The sequence below is a fragment of the Nicotiana tabacum genome, chromosome 9, assembly GCF_000715075.1.
Source record: "Nicotiana tabacum cultivar K326 chromosome 9, ASM71507v2, whole genome shotgun sequence".
Classification (NCBI taxonomy): Eukaryota; Viridiplantae; Streptophyta; class Magnoliopsida; order Solanales; family Solanaceae; genus Nicotiana; species Nicotiana tabacum.
The window spans coordinates 83,308,156-83,325,570 of NC_134088.1; the positions used below are offsets into that span (position 1 = coordinate 83,308,156).

At 35.4% G+C, this 17,415-nt stretch overlaps 2 protein-coding genes across 4 annotated transcripts; one reads left to right on the plus strand and one right to left on the minus strand.

The window, feature by feature from the left end:
* The first annotated feature begins 270 nt into the window (after positions 1-270).
* LOC107765688 (equilibrative nucleotide transporter 1-like) lies at positions 271-4,648 on the plus strand. The gene is made up of 2 exons (XM_016584358.2): positions 271-911; positions 3,757-4,648. The coding sequence occupies exons 1-2, from the start codon at positions 389-391 to the stop codon at positions 4,482-4,484; spliced, it is 1,251 nt and encodes a 416-aa protein (XP_016439844.1). The 5' UTR covers positions 271-388; the 3' UTR covers positions 4,485-4,648.
* A 1,529-nt stretch (positions 4,649-6,177) lies between these two features.
* On the minus strand, positions 6,178-16,778 carry LOC107765687 (uncharacterized). 3 transcript variants are annotated; one of them, XM_016584356.2, is made up of 6 exons: positions 16,534-16,778; positions 10,032-10,172; positions 9,787-9,948; positions 8,097-8,219; positions 7,773-7,916; positions 6,178-6,804 (listed from the first exon to the last, which is right to left on the minus strand). In XM_016584356.2, the coding sequence occupies exons 2-6, from the start codon at positions 10,155-10,157 to the stop codon at positions 6,346-6,348; spliced, it is 1,014 nt and encodes a 337-aa protein (XP_016439842.1). In that variant the 5' UTR covers positions 10,158-10,172; positions 16,534-16,778; the 3' UTR covers positions 6,178-6,345. The 3 variants fall into 3 exon arrangements, with proteins under 3 accessions (XP_016439842.1, XP_016439841.1, XP_016439843.1); XM_016584355.2 differs by having other exon boundaries at positions 16,530-16,669; XM_016584357.2 differs by lacking the exon at positions 16,534-16,778 and adding an exon at positions 16,362-16,498.
* Between the last annotated feature and the right edge of the window lie 637 nt (positions 16,779-17,415).

Sequence of the window (17,415 nt, forward strand, 5' to 3'; positions counted from 1 at the left end):
TTATAATACACAAATAGTTGACCCATTGTTACACGTCGTTCCTTTTCTTCTCGTTCTCAATTTCCAATTATTGTCCACATCCCCTCCCACAATTAGCTGAATGTATTATTGTTCTGTATCTATATTTAGGTCCCGATTAATCTAACTTTTGTATGTGAAATTTATTAAAGATCTAAATATATTATTTATCCAACTATAATTTGTGATGATAATTAGCAAAAATATCTAATCCTATTTTGGTGGAGTAATATCTTTTTCCTCACTTATTCCTCACATGGTCCACTATCTCACGTAAGCTAATCCTACTAACCACAACGAAAATACCACTCTTATCTTATCGCAAAAAGAAAAAAAGTAAAGAAAAGCGAAAAAGGACAGAAGACCGCCGATGGGTGCAACCACTGTAATCGCCGATTCCGAATCCACCACATCTCTACTACCTCCTTCCTCTAATCCCAAAATTCCAAAGGACACATTCCACATAGCCTATATCATTTACTTCACTCTCGGCACCGGTTACCTCCTCCCATGGAACGCATTCATCACCGCCGTCGATTACTTCTCTTACCTTTACCCAGACGTTATGGTCGACCGTATCTTCGCCATTGTTTACATGATCATAGGCTTGATTTGCCTCCTCTTTATTGTTGCATTCGCTAATAAAACCAGTGCTTTTGTGCGGATTAATGTCGGCATGTTTCTATTCGTTGTCGCTCTTGTTACGGTGCCGTTGATGGATGTGTTTTATGTTAAGGGGAGTATTGGAGTGTATAGTGGATTCTATGTTACGGTCGGATTGGTTGGGCTTTGCGGGATTGCTGATGCGTTGGTTCAAGGTGGAGTAATTGGGGCAGCCGGTGAGTTGCCGGACAGGTACATGCAGGCTACCGTCGCCGGAACTGCTGCTTCCGGTATACTAACTATTCCACATTTTGCTCGTTGACTTTTCAGTATCTGACCTAGATTGGCTTTTTTCGGTGGATAATTTGAGTCTGATGTTAATGGGTACTACATCTTTTGGTGATAGCATCTGATCTTTCGCTTGATGATTTGTTTAGTTTTTCAAATTCCGCAACGACCATACTCCCTCTATCCCAATTTATGTGCCTTGGTATGACAAACAGACTTGTGAAAATTATGGTCTAAACAAGCCATAGAGATTTTTGTGGATATAAATCATCTCATTTGGGTATAATGGAAAGTTCAAAATTAAATTTTTTAGATATAGAAAGGTGTTATTTTTTTGGGGTCAGAGACAAAAGGAAAGAGCATTGCATAAATTGGGACATATGGAGTACTATGTAGGGGATAAAGCTGGCCTGTTGCATCTGTGTTTTCAACCCGTATAGGTAATCTTGTTACTTGTATTATTTGATTTAGATGTATTGGAATGAAATTGACCTGAATTAACAGATGATTCACTTGGTGATCTCAGTTTATTTGGGATTGACGTTTAGTTGATATTAAAGTTATAGTTGATTCAATCTGTGTCTTATTCTTACCGAGTGTTATTCATGTTAATAATACACTAGATATTCTAATAGATGTTCAGGGAAATTATCTGCCGTTGAGTCAGCATGATGTGTTCACTAGTTTTGTAAATGAACTTTGTTTTCTCAGCTGTTCAGAATACGGGGAACTTTAAAATCTTCTCCTTCGTGAATGTGGCTATCTGCTAAAGCTGCAGCAACTTGTGTTTCTAATTGTCCAGCATGTTATCTTGTCTTGCAGATCATCTCTGTCAATTGGATTAAAATCTCATAGTCCCCATTATCTTCACCCTAGATCTAGATTCGGTTAAAGCTGTGGCGCGTGCTGTAGTTTAGCTAGTTAAATGTAGTTTGACCCAACTAATGTTTTAGACTCTTCTTAGTCGAGTGCTCTTCTTTCAGTCACTATGTAATTCGTCTCAACAATCTGACACCATTTGCTTGTCAAGGTGGTAGGTAGGAGTAAAGTCAACTCACGTTTTACTTATCCCCGAAGAAAACAAAAAACCTCAACTCATATACCAATTGAATTTACAACTACCGGACCGCTAAGGACTTTCTTCAGTCCCAGAATGTGGTGACTCAACGTCAATCTGAGCTCTTCTTGGGAGTCATCCCCCGTATTCCTTCGATAAATTGGACGAGAGACCTCAATGGATCTCTTTTACTGATAGGGTCTTCTGCTTCTCTTTTTTTAAGCAATAGATGTTTGCTATCTCTCAGAAGCTTTAAGATCTCTGTCTCATTCTGCAAACATACTGACTGGACCACTCTTTGTGATTGATATAAGGGAGATCCATAAAATAACAACCAAGATCATTCATGAGAATGACTTTGGGAAGTGTTTCCAGTGATGGCCTTACCAAAGATGAATAGATGACTTTCATTTACCCATCATTTTATGTCTAATTGAACTCTTAAAAAAAGAAGGAAAAGTTTGCTTTAACCATTTTGTTGAAAATAGTTTGCTGCTCTTTTTGATAGAAGATGCGACACAAATGAAACAAAAACATAATGCTAACTATTGTTCAGCAAATTTTATCTCTTGTTGGGCATAACTGAGCTCCTTCTTGTAGTAATGTCATTATTGAAGATATTGCATGCAATGTCTTTTGAGTCCGACTATCAAAATGTGTTTGTCATAAAAAGAGAGAAAGCTTCATTTTACAATTGGCGATGAAGAACATGCAAGAGCTTCCTATATAGGAGCTTTCTTGAATGAAATTTGGACTACTAGAAATAGAAAGTTATTAAATAAGAAAAAGTACTTATAATCGAGATTCTTAGTTATGATAGAATTAGTAATTATAATGTATACTATTATATAAACACAAAATTAATCTAGAACATTTTATCATACAGCTGCATTAATTCTTTTGACCTTCTTTTTGAGAAAAATAATTCTTTTGCCTTGCAACATGCTCCTTCTCAAACTCAAGTTACTGAGGCAATATGATTTTACAATCAAAATTTGATAGTCAAATCAAGTAAGCCGAAAGAAGTTACTGTTTGATGACATGGCAGTGATGATTGGGTGATGATGTGGCAGCTGAGTGGGATAGTGTGTGACTACTGTTGGCTTGACTGGTCAACATATATAGACACCAACTTGACAGATTTGATTGAAGTGCTAACATGATAGCTCAGCTGACATAGACTATCAGTAAAACCCTAGACAATCATGAGGCGTGATGTCTAAACAAAGGCCAAAATAGTATCTGGAACAGTGAACAATGATGTTGAAGGGTCGTCCAAAAAGAAGCGTGATGACGCTAGAACGGTCACTAGAAAGAGGCGAGACTAGTAAAATTATGAAAAAAAGAAAAACTTTACAACACATGCGACATAAGGCCCCGCTGATAAACTACTAGGTTTTTGACAATAGAGGCTCTGATACCATATGAAAAAAGGAAAAAATACGAGAAAATGTGTTATTGCGATTGGTTATAAACATTATACGAGAAGCTCCTTTGTATAGAAGTTTAGACTATTAGAGAAAAGGAAAGTACAGACTGAATGAGTTAGTGGAAGTAACTAAACAAGGAAAGATATCTAAATACCGAGATTCCTAATTATAACAGAATTATGAAGAGTATCCCTTACTAGTAACCTAAACACAGAATGAACCTAGAACATAATATTGTAATTATACTGCTCTAGTTCTCTTGATTTTAACATTTGTCTCTCTCACTTTTTTGTCTAATCAGCACATTAAGTTCAGCAAGTTGGGATGTAGCAATCTTAAGACTCTTGTTCTATGTTGCAGGTGTCCTGGTTTCGTTGCTTAGAATTTTAACCAAAGCTGTATATACACAAGATGCTCAAGGGCTGAGAAGGAGTGCTAACCTTTATTTCATTTTCAGCATTGCTGTGATGATTTTGTGCATAATCTTTTACAATGTGGCTCATAGGCTTCCGGTAATTAAATACTACAATGATCTTAAAATTCAGGCTTTGAATGAGGAGAAAGAGGATAAGGGTGACTTAACTCCGGAATTATGGAGATCAACTCTGGACATTGTTGGGACAGTAAAATGGTACGGGTTTGGCATCCTCAGCATTTATGTGGTCACCTTGTGTATATTTCCAGGATATATCACAGAAGACGTGCATTCTCAACTTCTGAAGGATTGGTATCCAATCATACTGATTACTGGTTTCAATGTGTTTGATCTGGTTGGGAAGTCTCTGACTCCTATATTATTTCTTGATAATGCCAAGGTTGCTATTGGTGCCTGCTTCGCAAGGCTGTTGTTTTTGCCTCTATTCTATGGTTGCTTACACGGGCCTAAATTCTTTAGGACGGAGTTTCCTGTGACAATACTAACCTGTCTACTGGGATTAACTAATGGCTACCTGACTAGTGTGTTAATGATGTTGGGTCCAAAAACTGTCCAACTGCAAAAAGCAGAGATAGCTGGGACCGTACTTGTATTGTTCTTAGTGATAGGTCTGGCAATTGGTTCTGTTGTATCATGGTTCTGGGTTATATAGTTTATTAGCAGCTTGTAAGATATTGGTTACCCTCAACCAATTGTCACGGCAAAACTGTCAAACTTCTCTGGTCATGCCATTTCAGATGTGTATTCTAACATGTTGTAACTCATAATCCGTTGCATCGCATGGTTAATGTATATCCTTGTGAATCGATCCTCAAATTTTAGTCATTCATCAATTGGTATTATCTCTTTATACCTCCTTGTCTCTTATTGAGCAGAAGAGCATCTTGTTATGGGTATGCTGAATGTTAGAAGTTACTTTGTAAACTGTTCCGACTTATTAATGTTGTGTTTTGGTTACAGCATCTTGTGGGCTACTTACATTATAAGATCCCTGCGTAAGAGCTATTTTCCCCCTCTGGAGTAGTCTCTAATAGAGGAGAAATTGTTGTTCTAATCTTTCTTCCGAACATAGGGGTCCAGTCTTCTTTAAGTACCAGGAGAGTTAATTCGCTAGGCTGACGGAGACAAGAAAGATACGACAGAAGTGAAAGGACAGAACTGTTACATGAGTCGTCTCTTAAGAGAACACGACTGACATTAGTACTCTATCCATTTCATTTTACATGGCTTATAGCCTCTTTGGCCAAGTTACAAAAATCAGCTTATTTTTTTCTGGTTCTTCAAAACTGTTTCTGCTTCTTCCCAAAAGTACTTTTTTTTTCTTCTTCCAAAAACTTGGCCAAACACTTCAAGTGCTTCTAGGATTGAAAAAGTTTGGCCAAACATGCTATTAGTTTGACTGAACAAGGAGTGAAAGGACCTTTGTCACGTGTGAAAGGTACACTTACAACTTGATGTTTAAAATATGCTATGATATTTCTATAACTATAAGAACAAGTCATCAAGAGTAAAATAGAAACTTTAAAGTTACTTAAAAGAGTTCCCAAATCTTCAAAATTCTCCTTGGTTAATAAGAGCAAAATCAGCACCCAAGCTTTTCAAGAGTTCAAACTTTCCTGTACTGGACTAGCTGCTTCTTTTAGTCCACCAAAAACATTCTTTGACACACCCAATTCAGATTCATTTTCACATAGGCAGGCAAGGAGACGACATCGCAACTTGGTTTAGTTTTGGAGAGGAACATTCTCACACACTGCTTAAACTTAAAAAGAAGTCTTGGTATATATAGCTCAAGCTGCCCCTGTCCGAGTTGGAGACTTGTGGGGGATATCAGAGCTGCCATTATTTGGTCGAAAGTGCTTTAACCTGAGAATCTGTTTATCCCAAACTCAACCTATTTGTGTGGACAGGAAGATGAATTACCTGCTCTGTACCTATTTAGTGAAAAACCCAATGGTCCATTTGCTTCTATATCAGTATCCAGGAATTAATCTCCTCCATATTGTCCCTATTTATAGTCCACGACCAGAAGGAATAACTAGCCAACAGAACTAAGTAAATAAAACTACCAAAGCAAGAAGAAACTCACACAGCAACCCCAAAGAGAAAAGAAAAAAGAACTCAAGTAGTGTTTACTATAGGTAGATGAACTTCCACTTTGTCAGTGACTGCCAGGTGCCCTAAAAATATATAGATGTAGTAGAAATGTAGTAGAACTCAAGTACATCAGGCAGGTTAAGGAACTTAGGAATTCACATAGATCACTGTACCAGATGTGAGACCTAAATTACCTATGCAGGAGATGGCCAACTGCAGATGAGAGCTTCAGCAATTAAGCACCAACATGAAGACAACAATTTATCAGTCCATTATATTGCAATAAATCAGAATAGACACTCAGTTATACATTATTCTATAATTTGCTACACCAAGCATACATTGCTAGAGTAGCCCTATCAGCTATGCTACAATAAAGAATGTGCTTAACACAAATTACACTGCCAAAATAGAGATTATGATGACTTGGCAATTGGAGACAATCTTCTCTGATGATGTCTTGCCGTTCTCCTTCTCAAGGCCCACCTTTCTTTTATATCACGAATATCACCTACTTTGGATTCAACAGAAGATTCCTCATTTACCTTCAAACCTTGGTAACCATCATTGTTGGAAGATCCTCTTATTCTAGCTGCTTCAGCAAGCAAGTCTGTTATAATCATCTCGGTCGTCTTGGTAGTTATTCCTCTAAGATACCAGGAAATGGGTGGAGGAGGTACAATAGCTGGTTGAATGAGTTGCTCCAAGCTAACTGTCGATCCAATCCTTCCTTTTCCTTTAGTGTATGAAATGTAATCTGCTAATGTATTAGGTCTGAAGGGATGACAAAGATCTTGATCAACAAGCAAGGGTTCCACTCTCCAGCAACCTTCAAATCTTTTCATGAATCCAGTTTTCACTTGCTTGAATGTCATCTAAACAGACAAAAAAAAAAGTTGAGTACGTAGGAGAAATACCAAAAGCTACAATTGATATTATAGTAGCGTAAACATGATATAATTGCAAAATTTCTTGGTTTAGGATAAAGTGAATAATCATGTAATCCTAGTTTTTGGAGGATTGCTCTAGTGGTGAGCACCCTCCACTTCCAACCAAGAGCTTGTGAGTTCGAGTCACCCCAAGAGCAAGGTGAGGAGTTCTTGGAGGGAGGGAGCCGAGGGTCTATCGGAAACAGTCTCTCTACCCCAGGGTAGGGGTAAGGTCTGCGTACACAGACCCTACTAGTGGGATTATACTGGGTGGTTGTTGCATGTAATCCTAGTTTTCTTTTCCATTGCAGTTCTGCAAACTAGCATCAACTAGAAATATGGCGAACCACGATGTCAGGTTTGCTGTTAGATACTATTGTTGTTTTAAAAAAAGCATCTAACGCAAAGCTCTACCTTTTAGGCATATTATTCTAGTGACTGCAACAGAAGTACCTGCAGTGATCTTCCAAAGACTTTTAGAAGTTCTTTGTCTAAAAGCACCACTCTCAAACACTTCTTCAGCTTAGAACTGTGCTAGTATTTACAGTCAAAGGCTCAAATCTAAATTACTCGGAGTGGAAAGTGAGAATTTGCAATTTCATGCTGCATAAGGATATTGGTTCGCAATATATCAAGGTGAGACAAAAGATTCCAAGTTGTGTGGTTACTTTTGTAAACTGCCAGCTGGTGTAACAGATTGCTATATATCAAGAACAAACCTGATAGTTTTTCAGCATCAAACTTAATGCAGATATTTACTGGATTATTGAAAGTTCAAAACTACTGGCGAAGATAATACTTGCATGATAGGTTTCTCACCTTTTTCTGTTAATAAGTGATATAACAAAAAAATAGGCAGTGTGGTCTAACTTATAAAAACCTAGCCATTAATCAGTGATCATGTCGGTCATTACTGTGTGGTTTTCTCTGTTCTGGTCCACTAATACATGAACAGCTATAGTTCCTGACCACCAAAGAAATCTCCATATTGCGGCTTGCTCTAATTCCACCACTTGTCTTAAACCTTCATCAACCAACACCTTCCTTGATACTACTTCCTGATATATGTAGAAACTTTGCATCAGATTTAAGAAATGAAAAGGCACATAATCATATAGCTTAAGAGAAGAGTGATAGAAGAGATACAAAGGGGAAAAACTTTACTGCCCTCAGTACTACTTTCGTTGAACAGATTGTGGTGAAATGAGGTTTTCCAACATCTTAATGAGATATCTTACCTTGATATTCTTGAAGACTCTTTTATTTTCAGGATCAGTTACAATGTCATACACAGTTTCGGGGGGCAGTCCAACATTAACTTTCACACACAGGTTGCACAGAGAACCTTTGGGTACACTTACCTGCAAGGATTTAACTTCACATTACCTTCTCAAAAAAAAAAAATCATAAGGCCTCATAAGACGATCAAACATCACAAGCTCTACAATGTACATCACATGTGGTGGTCACGTCTCTGAAGATCTGACCTCTTCGAACAAATATACAACACGAACAACTACGCTCATTCCCATGACAGTTGGAGTTGGCTTAGGATTACTACTGACCTTGTCACTTCATTTCAGCTCATCTCAGTCTAATATTATACGTAAAAATTAAAAATAGAACAATAAAGTACTTCCTCAATCTCAATTTATGTTACATGCTTTCCTATTTAATATTTTTTTTAAAGTTAACTTTAAACTTCACATTTTACCCTAAATGACATAATTTTATACTCACAAATTGTTTTAGCCCACGAGTTTTCAAAGTCGGTCTTTGTTTCTTAAACTTCATGCCCAGTCAAACATCGTCACGTAAATTGGACAAAGGGAGTATTAGAAGATCTTTGTATTTTCTACTAGCATATAAATCTCTTACAGGACTAAAAAGCTCCAAAAAGCCATAGGACTAAAGTAAACATACCATGACAAAAACTTAATCCTAACTAATTGGTGTCATCTATATAGATCTTTATTATTTTTTTTTATATTTGCCCTAATCTTTTGCTAGATATGCGGGGATTCGAAGAGATAGTAGATCCTTCAAAGCAACTTCCTTCTATGTGGTTCTAAGTCCACTTCATCCCCATCAATACCTTCATTCACTGTGGTTTCACACTTGCGAATCGGTGCATCTGAAGGTCGATGTAGGACATCACCAAACCATATAAAGAGACCTTCTCTTATTTTATCCTCAATGTGTGCTACTTGCACCTTCTATCGAATGCGATCATTTATACTCTTGTATGACTGCACAATTATCTTAGCATCCGCATCTCTGCAAAACTCATTTCGTGGATATGCTGGACTCTAGCAGCCCAACATTCCTCTCATATATCATTGTTGGTCTTACAACTTTTCTATAAAGCTTGCCTACTTTGGTAGGTATCCTTATATCACATAACACTCCGGTAGCACTTCTCCATTTCAACCATTCTAATATGATTCTATATGTAACATTTTTATCTACCATACCATCCTCCTGGAGCATTCTTAGAAAAAAATATAAACTACGAAACGATCAAAATTCTTTATGCTCCTCCTTTACTTCCTTGTGTGGTATAAAATTGGAATTATCTAGAGAAGATTAATACGGCCTTTGCATAAATGTAACATGCACAAGTCAAGAAACGGTCGAAAAATTTTATTTATAAAAGAAGACTGAATAAGTTAATAGAAAGAAGATCTGTGGTGGAGATATGAGTTAATGGACCTAACAATAACATTACAATATATAGTAAATATCTATTTGATGAAATTTTCAAATTTGAAATGTTGAAATCATCCTTCTGAAATACAGCACGAGAAACTAGGAGGTCATATCCCAATAAAGTGCTATGAGGGCCTAGCTTCAGCAGTCCATTCAGTGTTGTCTTAAAGTGCAGCAATAGGAATTTGCACCCGACCAACAATTTGATTAAGTTTTTACCTTTATATCTGGGGGTTGATCAACCCAACTTGGATTTTCTTTCCAAGATTGTAATTGCTTCTCTTTGTCCACATCTATGACTGCAGATGCTCCTCTGTTATTACCTCTAATGATTGATGAGATTGATGTATCATGACGCATTTTCAGTCTTTTGAAATTTGACTACAGCAATGAAGAAAATTTGTGAATACATATTAAAATATACGTCAACAGGTAGAAAGCATTTTGAAGAGGGAGGAACAAACCTTAACACATTCCTGGACCTTTTCTTGGAATCCCGAGAAAAAAGAATGGATCATTGGATGAGCCAATTTATTATGTACATTGCTCGTATTCTCCAGTATATCTGTGCTCTGACCCTCTGTTTTCATTGAGCAAATCGGAGCCTGCATAATTTGCAAGTATTAGTTTATGCGACATTTTTATATCAGCTCATATACAACAAAATGCTAAATGTTCCTACATTGAATTGAAAGTGCTTTAATTAGTATCATTGCTAAAAAACTGAGAAATATAACTTCTCCAATTAGTGGAATATGTATTTGCCTCACATACAAATATGGACTGTTATTGCAAGTATAACCAACTCTTGGAAACAGATTTTCTAAGACAGTGGAAGTCGATCAAAACTGTATTCTATATTCAAATAAGGGAAAAGGGTCAAATTTGCCGCTGCACTCAGAATGAGCAATTTTGCTCTCCCTTAGAATTTTGGTCTAATATTACCCCGTTGTTTGGAAGAAGTATCGTTTTTACCCTTGACCCCCTAATAACTCTCCAACTCGAGGGTAATTTAAATCATAGTCAAAAGTTGAGTAGTAAATTTTAAACATTGACATGTGATACATTCTCTCACAAACTTCTTATTTCCCTTTTGGAGTTCGAAAAAATGGAACTTTTGGGATCAACATGCTCCTAAAGTGAAAGGGAACCAGATTAAGATCCAGTTTGGCCAAGCAGCCAAAAACTGCTTATTTTAAAAAGTATTTTGTTCAAAAGTGCTTTTCGAAAAAGTACTTCTGTAAAATAGTAGTTTGTGTTTGGCCAATTCATTTTAGAAGTGCTTTTTGCAATATTTGATAAGCAAATTGTGTTTGGTCAATCTTTCTAAAAGGTACTTCTGAGTATCAAATTGCAAAAAAGGACAGTAAATGTTCAATTTCAATTAGTATTATGTGTAAAAGAGAATTGAATTTATAAAACATAAAGTAAAAATATATATTAAAGATTTTAGTCAATATAAAATATCGTTATCCAAAGAAATAATATTGGTATATGGTATTACTTATTCTTTACATGACGATTCTAACATATTAATATACATCGTTTAGTATAAATTAAAAATCTACTCCATAAATCCTACATAAAAGAAGAGATCTATTAATAGTAGAGAGATTATTTCAAAGAAGAATACGAGAAGAATAAAAAATGATGGAAATAAGACTAGGGCTGTATTTTGTCCCGGGCCCGGGCCTTAGTGGGCCTAACGGGCCGGGCCTCGCGGTCCCGGGCTTCGTGGTCCCGGGCTCTGGCGGTCCCGGGCCTGGCGGTCCCGGTCTTCGTGGGCCTAATGGGTGGAACCGGCCCGTGACGGGCCTAAGCCCACATGGTCCTGTGCTTAACGGGCCGGGCTCGTGGGCTTCGCGGGCCTAGCGGGTTTTTTTTTTTTTTTAAAGACAATTTCTTGTAGTATCATGGCTATATTAATATGTAGTATATATGTATATCTAATTATTAAAGTGCTTGACGAAAAAGAAAATAACAAAACAATAGTAAAACACTAAATTGTCATGCATAAATATCACTTCTTGATATTATATTGTATCTTATGTATATATATTCTCTTATATATTTTCTTTTAGTATATATATTGTATCTTATGTATATATTGTAGCTTATAAATATATTTTCTTGTAGTATATATATTGTATATTATGTATATATTGTAGCATAATATATTTTCTTGTAGTATATTATATTGTATCTTATGTATATATATTCTCTTATATATTTTCTTGTAGTATATATATTGTATATTATGTATATATTGTAGCATAATATATTTTCTTGTAGTATATATATTGTATCTTATGTATATATATTCTCTTATATATTTTCTTGTAGTATATATATTGTATATTATGTATATATTGTAGCTTATAAATATATTTTCTTGTAGTATATATATTGTATATTATGTATATATTGTAGCATAATATATTTGCTTGTAGTATATTATATTGTATCTTATGTATATATATTCTCTTATATATTTGCTTGTAGTATATTATATTGTATCTTATGTATATATATTCTCTTATATATTTTCTTGTAGTATATATATTGTATCTTATGTATATATTGTAGCTTATAAATATATTTTCTTGTAGTATATATATTGTATATTATGTATATATTGTAGCATAATATATTTTCTTGTAGTATATTATATTGTATCTTATGTATATATATTCTCTTATATATTTTCTTGTAGTATATATATTGTATATTATGTATATATTGTAGCATAATATATTTTCTTGTAGTATATTATATTGTATCTTATGTATATATATTCTCTTATATATTTTCTTGTAGTATATATATTGTATCTTATGTATATATTGTATCTTATAAATATATTTTCTTGTAGTATATATATTGTATATTATGTATATATTGTAGCATATAAATAATTCTAAGTATAGACAAAGAAATATTGCGAAAAGAAGCTCATGGGTAGAAGCAATAAATTTTATTACCAAAAAATGACATATCTTTCTTAGTCATCCTTCCCCCAATGGAATGAGCACAACAAGGTACTAATACCACCATTAGAAGGAAAAAACTAAGGAAGATGTGCCAAAATACAAGTTACATATTATTCTATGTATTATCTCTAACAAATCTCATAAATCCTTCAAGGTTCGGAGGAGGTTGCGTTGGTGGTGGTGGAAAAGAAGCTTGTTCATCACCACTTCCGGGCGAAGCCGAATCCTCCGTAAGTTCCGCTATCATTTCTTCATAAGCTTCATCTATCGCCGGTTGTGCTTCTGCAATTCCAAAGTTTCTTCTTTCCGAGCGGATCCAATCTCTAAACAATACTGATTTTTCCAAGCTATCCCTCATAGACGCTCTATGATCACCTATTTGCAGTCTTGCTTGACTGAAAGCGCTCTCTGATGCAACAGTTGAAGCTTGAATTGATAAAATATCCCGAGCCATCCTTGCAAGAACAGGAAAATGTTTTTCCCTTGCCTTCCACCATTCCAAAAGATCAAAAGAGCCGTCTGGATTCTCCTTTTCAAGTCCCTGAGACAAATAAACTTGAAGCTCATTTAGATGTGAAGTTTCATCATAATTTTCACCTTGAGACCCCTGAACTCCGTCCAAGATTTAAGAGCTTTTAAGCCCGCAACTCTTTTAGAGGATTGTGAGCTAGACGAAGTAGGGGTTGGAATAGTTGGCCTAGCATGCTCTAAGGCAAGTTGATAAGCATTATAAACTGTTTGAGCGTTAATCTTAATTGAAGCTTTTGCATCTGCAAGTGTCGCAATTTCCTCATTTGAAAGATCTAAAGCCTTATAAATATTTGAATACCAAAAATGAGGACCTCCCAATTTCATTGTAGGATTTAGCATTGCAGCAAGACCATAAATAGGAGGGATAGGAAAAAAATATTTTTTAAACTTTTGTTTCATTTCATTTATAGCAAGTTCATAAATATCCCCACCCTCACTAAATTCAACAAACAAATCAGATAGTGCTGCAATATAAACTAAACAGTTTGAAATAGTAGGATAATATTGCCCAGAAAATGCATTTGTTGCAATTTGAAAATGTTCTAAAAAATCTAAAAGAATTTTAACATTAGTCCAATCTTGAGTGGTAAGCATTTCATCATCATCTTCACCACCTACCCGAGAATTAAACGTTGCATTAATTGGGTTTCTATATTCATATGCTACTACTAAACTTTCGTACATACAATTCCATCTAGTCGGGCAAGGTTTAGGAACCTTTCTTTCTCTAAGGCCATATTCATCACATTTTTTAAAATACTCTCTAAGTCTACTTCTACGGTTTGAATAAAAAAGCCAATTAAGAGCCATTCTAACCTTTTCAATTTCTATGTTTAATATTCGCATACCATCACCGACAATTAAATGATAAATATGACAAATACATCTAACATGGAAAATATTAGTAAATGCAGGATTTAGTGTTGTTGTAAGCATGCCTATAGCACTGGTGTTACTAGAAGCATTATCCATTGAAATTGCCATTATTTTATCGCTAAAGCAAAAATATCTACAAATATCTGCAACAGTGTTAGCTATAAATTTACCTGTGTGACGCGAATTAATTATTCTATATGCAATTATGCGTTTTTGCATTATCCATTCTTCATCTATCCAATGACTTGTAACAGTTAGGTAATCACAATCATTACCACTTCTACCAATATCAGTAGTAATAGAAATCCGATTAGGTATATGAGTAAATAAATAACGCAAATATTGTTCATATTCATGTTTGAATTTATAAATATCACTCTTAACTGTTGCGCGAGGCCAACCTTTATAAGTAGGATTAAACACTCTTCTAATATAATGAACCCAATTAGGATTAGAAGCAAAAGTATAAGGTAAGCACATAACAGTAATCATCTTTGCTAATTCTTCACGATCTCTATTTGGATCGTAATATAAAATACCTCCAGTGACAGTGTTAATTCCTGGTTGAACTAGATTTGAACCTGTACTAGGGTTAATCGCAGAATCTACACTTGTCCCCTCTAGATGCGCTTTCATTTGAAAAAATCTAGCCTTATCTCTAGGGTGTGTTTTTATGTGCCTAGTCAAACTACCTGTGCCGCTACGGTCTCCTACATATTTATGCGACATTAATTTCCCACAAGTTTTACACTTAGCCTTATTTTTTTCTCTTACTTGAGTAAAAAAATTCCAAACTAATGATGTTTCTAAGCGTTTAGCAGGTTCTCTATTAAAAGTAGGAGTTTCTACAGGTGGGTCGACCGGTGCATCACTTGGGTTATTAAGAGGACTAGTAGGTGTATCATCTAAATCCGGTGCTTGAGTTTCATCATCATCCTCATTTTCCTCATTATTTTCTAAGATGGTTTCATTAGGATAAAGAGCATTCATAATTTCATCATCTAATCTATCACCTGGTGCAACATTATGATAAAATTCACTATCGGTAAATTGAAAACAAGGGTGATCACTATCAAGAATTACGGAAGGAGGAGGACGTCTAGGTTGGCGACTACTTTCAACTTGCTTATCTTTTCTAGGTCGGGGAGCCGGGGGAAGGGTAGTTGGTTGGCCACTACTTTCACCGGTTTTATCTTTTCCTTTACCAAACATTTTTTTCAAAGTAAATGCCATATTAATTATAATTATGCAAACTAAACCACACAAAAATATATTATAAAAACGTAAGAGTTGAAACGAGTTTACCGGATTGCCGAACAACTTCTTGAAAATTGAAAATCGTTGAACACTTGAAAACTTCAATTCAACAACTTCACAATTTTTCACGAAATTTCAACAATAAATTAAGTAATTGTAGTAGAGAGATTGAGAGAGATTGAGAGATATTGAGAGATATTGATGAATTGGTGAATAAAAATGAAAGAATGAGGGGGTATTTATAGTTGAGAAATGGGGAAAAGTGTAATTATATAAAGTTTGGGGTTAAAATAAAGTTTGGGGGCCAAATGGCCATTTTTTTAACTTAAAAAACGGTCATATTTTCAGCCCAAACGGCTAGATTTTAAATATGGCCGTTTGATTTTTTTTTTTTTTTTTTTTTTTTTTTTAAAATAGCCGTTGGGCCCGCCAGGCCCGCCAGGACCGGCCCAGGCCCGCCTGCCGGTCCCGGGCCAAACGGTCCCGGGCTCGTGGGCTCAACCATGGAGACCAGCCCGTGACGGGCTCAGAGGCCCACCAAGACCGGCCCACCCAGGACCGGCCCACCAGGCCCACCAGGCCCGTTAGGACCGCGGGCCCGGTCCGGTCCGGTTCAGGCCCGGCCCACCGAGCAGCATTAAATAAGACAAACAAAGAAATGTATGGTAGAAACAAAAGAATAAAAAGAAAAAATTTAAATTAATGAGAGATAATTTGAGAAATATAATTTTTTGGTAAGAATATTTTTGTCTTGAAAAAATTAATTTTTGGCTTCTTGGAAGAAGCTAGAATTTGTAGCTTCTTCTCAAAGGCAGAAAATTGCTTCTGCTGGTGCTCAAAAGCACTTCTCTATTTTGGCCAAACACATTTAATTTCCAAACAAGTACTCTTTTGACAAAAAAAAAATAATTTTAGCTTCCTAGAAGCTTGGCCACACAGGCACTAAGGTCTTTGTCAGATAACCCTCAAGCAACTGAGTCCAATATGAATAACCCTATCCACACTACCCACGGCAGAAAAACACTGTTAAACCTATGTGAATTCCGATTAAGAAATGAATTGTCATCCAATCCTGTAAAAAATGAACTGTGGTAACCACACATTTTCAAGATAAGATTGAAAAAAAAAACAAAAATGTACCCAACATTAGCTTGAGCTGAAACTTGAATGATTTAGAGAGGAAATCAAGACCCAGCAATAATTCAACTGTTTTATGTATTTAGATCGGCTAAGGTTAAATGTAAATACAAGTTAGGTAATGCTTAATAGCTCAAAACTCTAACAAAGAGCTATAAAGAGAAGATTCACCTACTGCAAGGATTTGGATAGACGATGATTTGACAACCAGATGTTCTGATTTGAGCAGCTGAATACTTGAAGCTTATCAAGTTGAGAAATTGCCAAGAATCTGCATTTCGCTTTTCTATGTGAAATCAGATTGAGTTGCGTTTCCTTTTTGAGTTATTAAAATTCATTCAACGTTTTACTGTTCTTGGAGCACGTGAACCATACGTTGAATATGCTAAAAGGGTTGGTATTTTTCTTTTTTCAGCTTTCAGGAAATGTTTCTTTTAAATCATTTCTCTACCTTTTTGTTATTAGGCGTTTGGCCATAAGTTTTCGAAGTACTTTTTCAACAAAAAAAAAGGAATTTAAATATGTATTTATTTATAGAATTAATCTAGTTTTTGAAAAATTTTAAAAATCAGAACTTCAAATCCCCAAATATAGTTTAAAACCTCTTTTTGGGCGAAATCTTACCGCAAAATTCATGTCCAAACAAATCTTCAATTTCAAATCAAAATTCACCCAAATCAAATTTTTCAAAAAATATTCGAGAATCTATATCCAAACGGGTCGTTAATTTCCCTTTTCAGAATATTTTCCTAACTTTTATCGGAGCGAAGCGAATACAATATTTTCTTTACATCACAATTTTATAATGGACCTGTCCGTTACGAATATTCCGTCACAAATATGTATTTGTCTTGTTATAAATTGGCAAAATAACCCTGTCAATTATTATGACAATAAGCAAATAGATATACGAGATCAATTCATCATAGAAGCAATTTAAAAAGGTGAAATTTAGCTCAAGTGCTACAAGACTCAAGATCAGAGAGCACATATTTTGATAAAGGCACTTCATAAGGATCGATTTTTTCTATCTTCGAGAATTACTTGGACTTGTAAA

What these genes read in the sequence shown, in the direction of transcription:
- LOC107765688 (XM_016584358.2), top strand. Translation starts at nt 389, where the DNA reads ATGGGTGCAACCACTGTAATCGCCGATTCCGAATCCACCACATCTCTA. An exon ending in CGCCGGAACTGCTGCTTCCG is followed by an intron (nt 912 to 3,756) that starts GTATACTAACTA and finishes TCTATGTTGCAG; the next exon opens with GTGTCCTGGTTTCGTTGCTT.
- LOC107765687 (XM_016584356.2), bottom strand. Translation starts at nt 10,157, where the DNA reads ATGAAAACAGAGGGTCAGAGCACAGATATACTGGAGAATACGAGCAAT. An exon ending in AGGTCCAGGAATGTGTTAAG is followed by an intron (nt 9,949 to 10,031) that starts GTTTGTTCCTCC and finishes TCATTGCTGTAG; the next exon opens with TCAAATTTCAAAAGACTGAA. An exon ending in ATCAACCCCCAGATATAAAG is followed by an intron (nt 8,220 to 9,786) that starts GTAAAAACTTAA and finishes AAATCCTTGCAG; the next exon opens with GTAAGTGTACCCAAAGGTTC.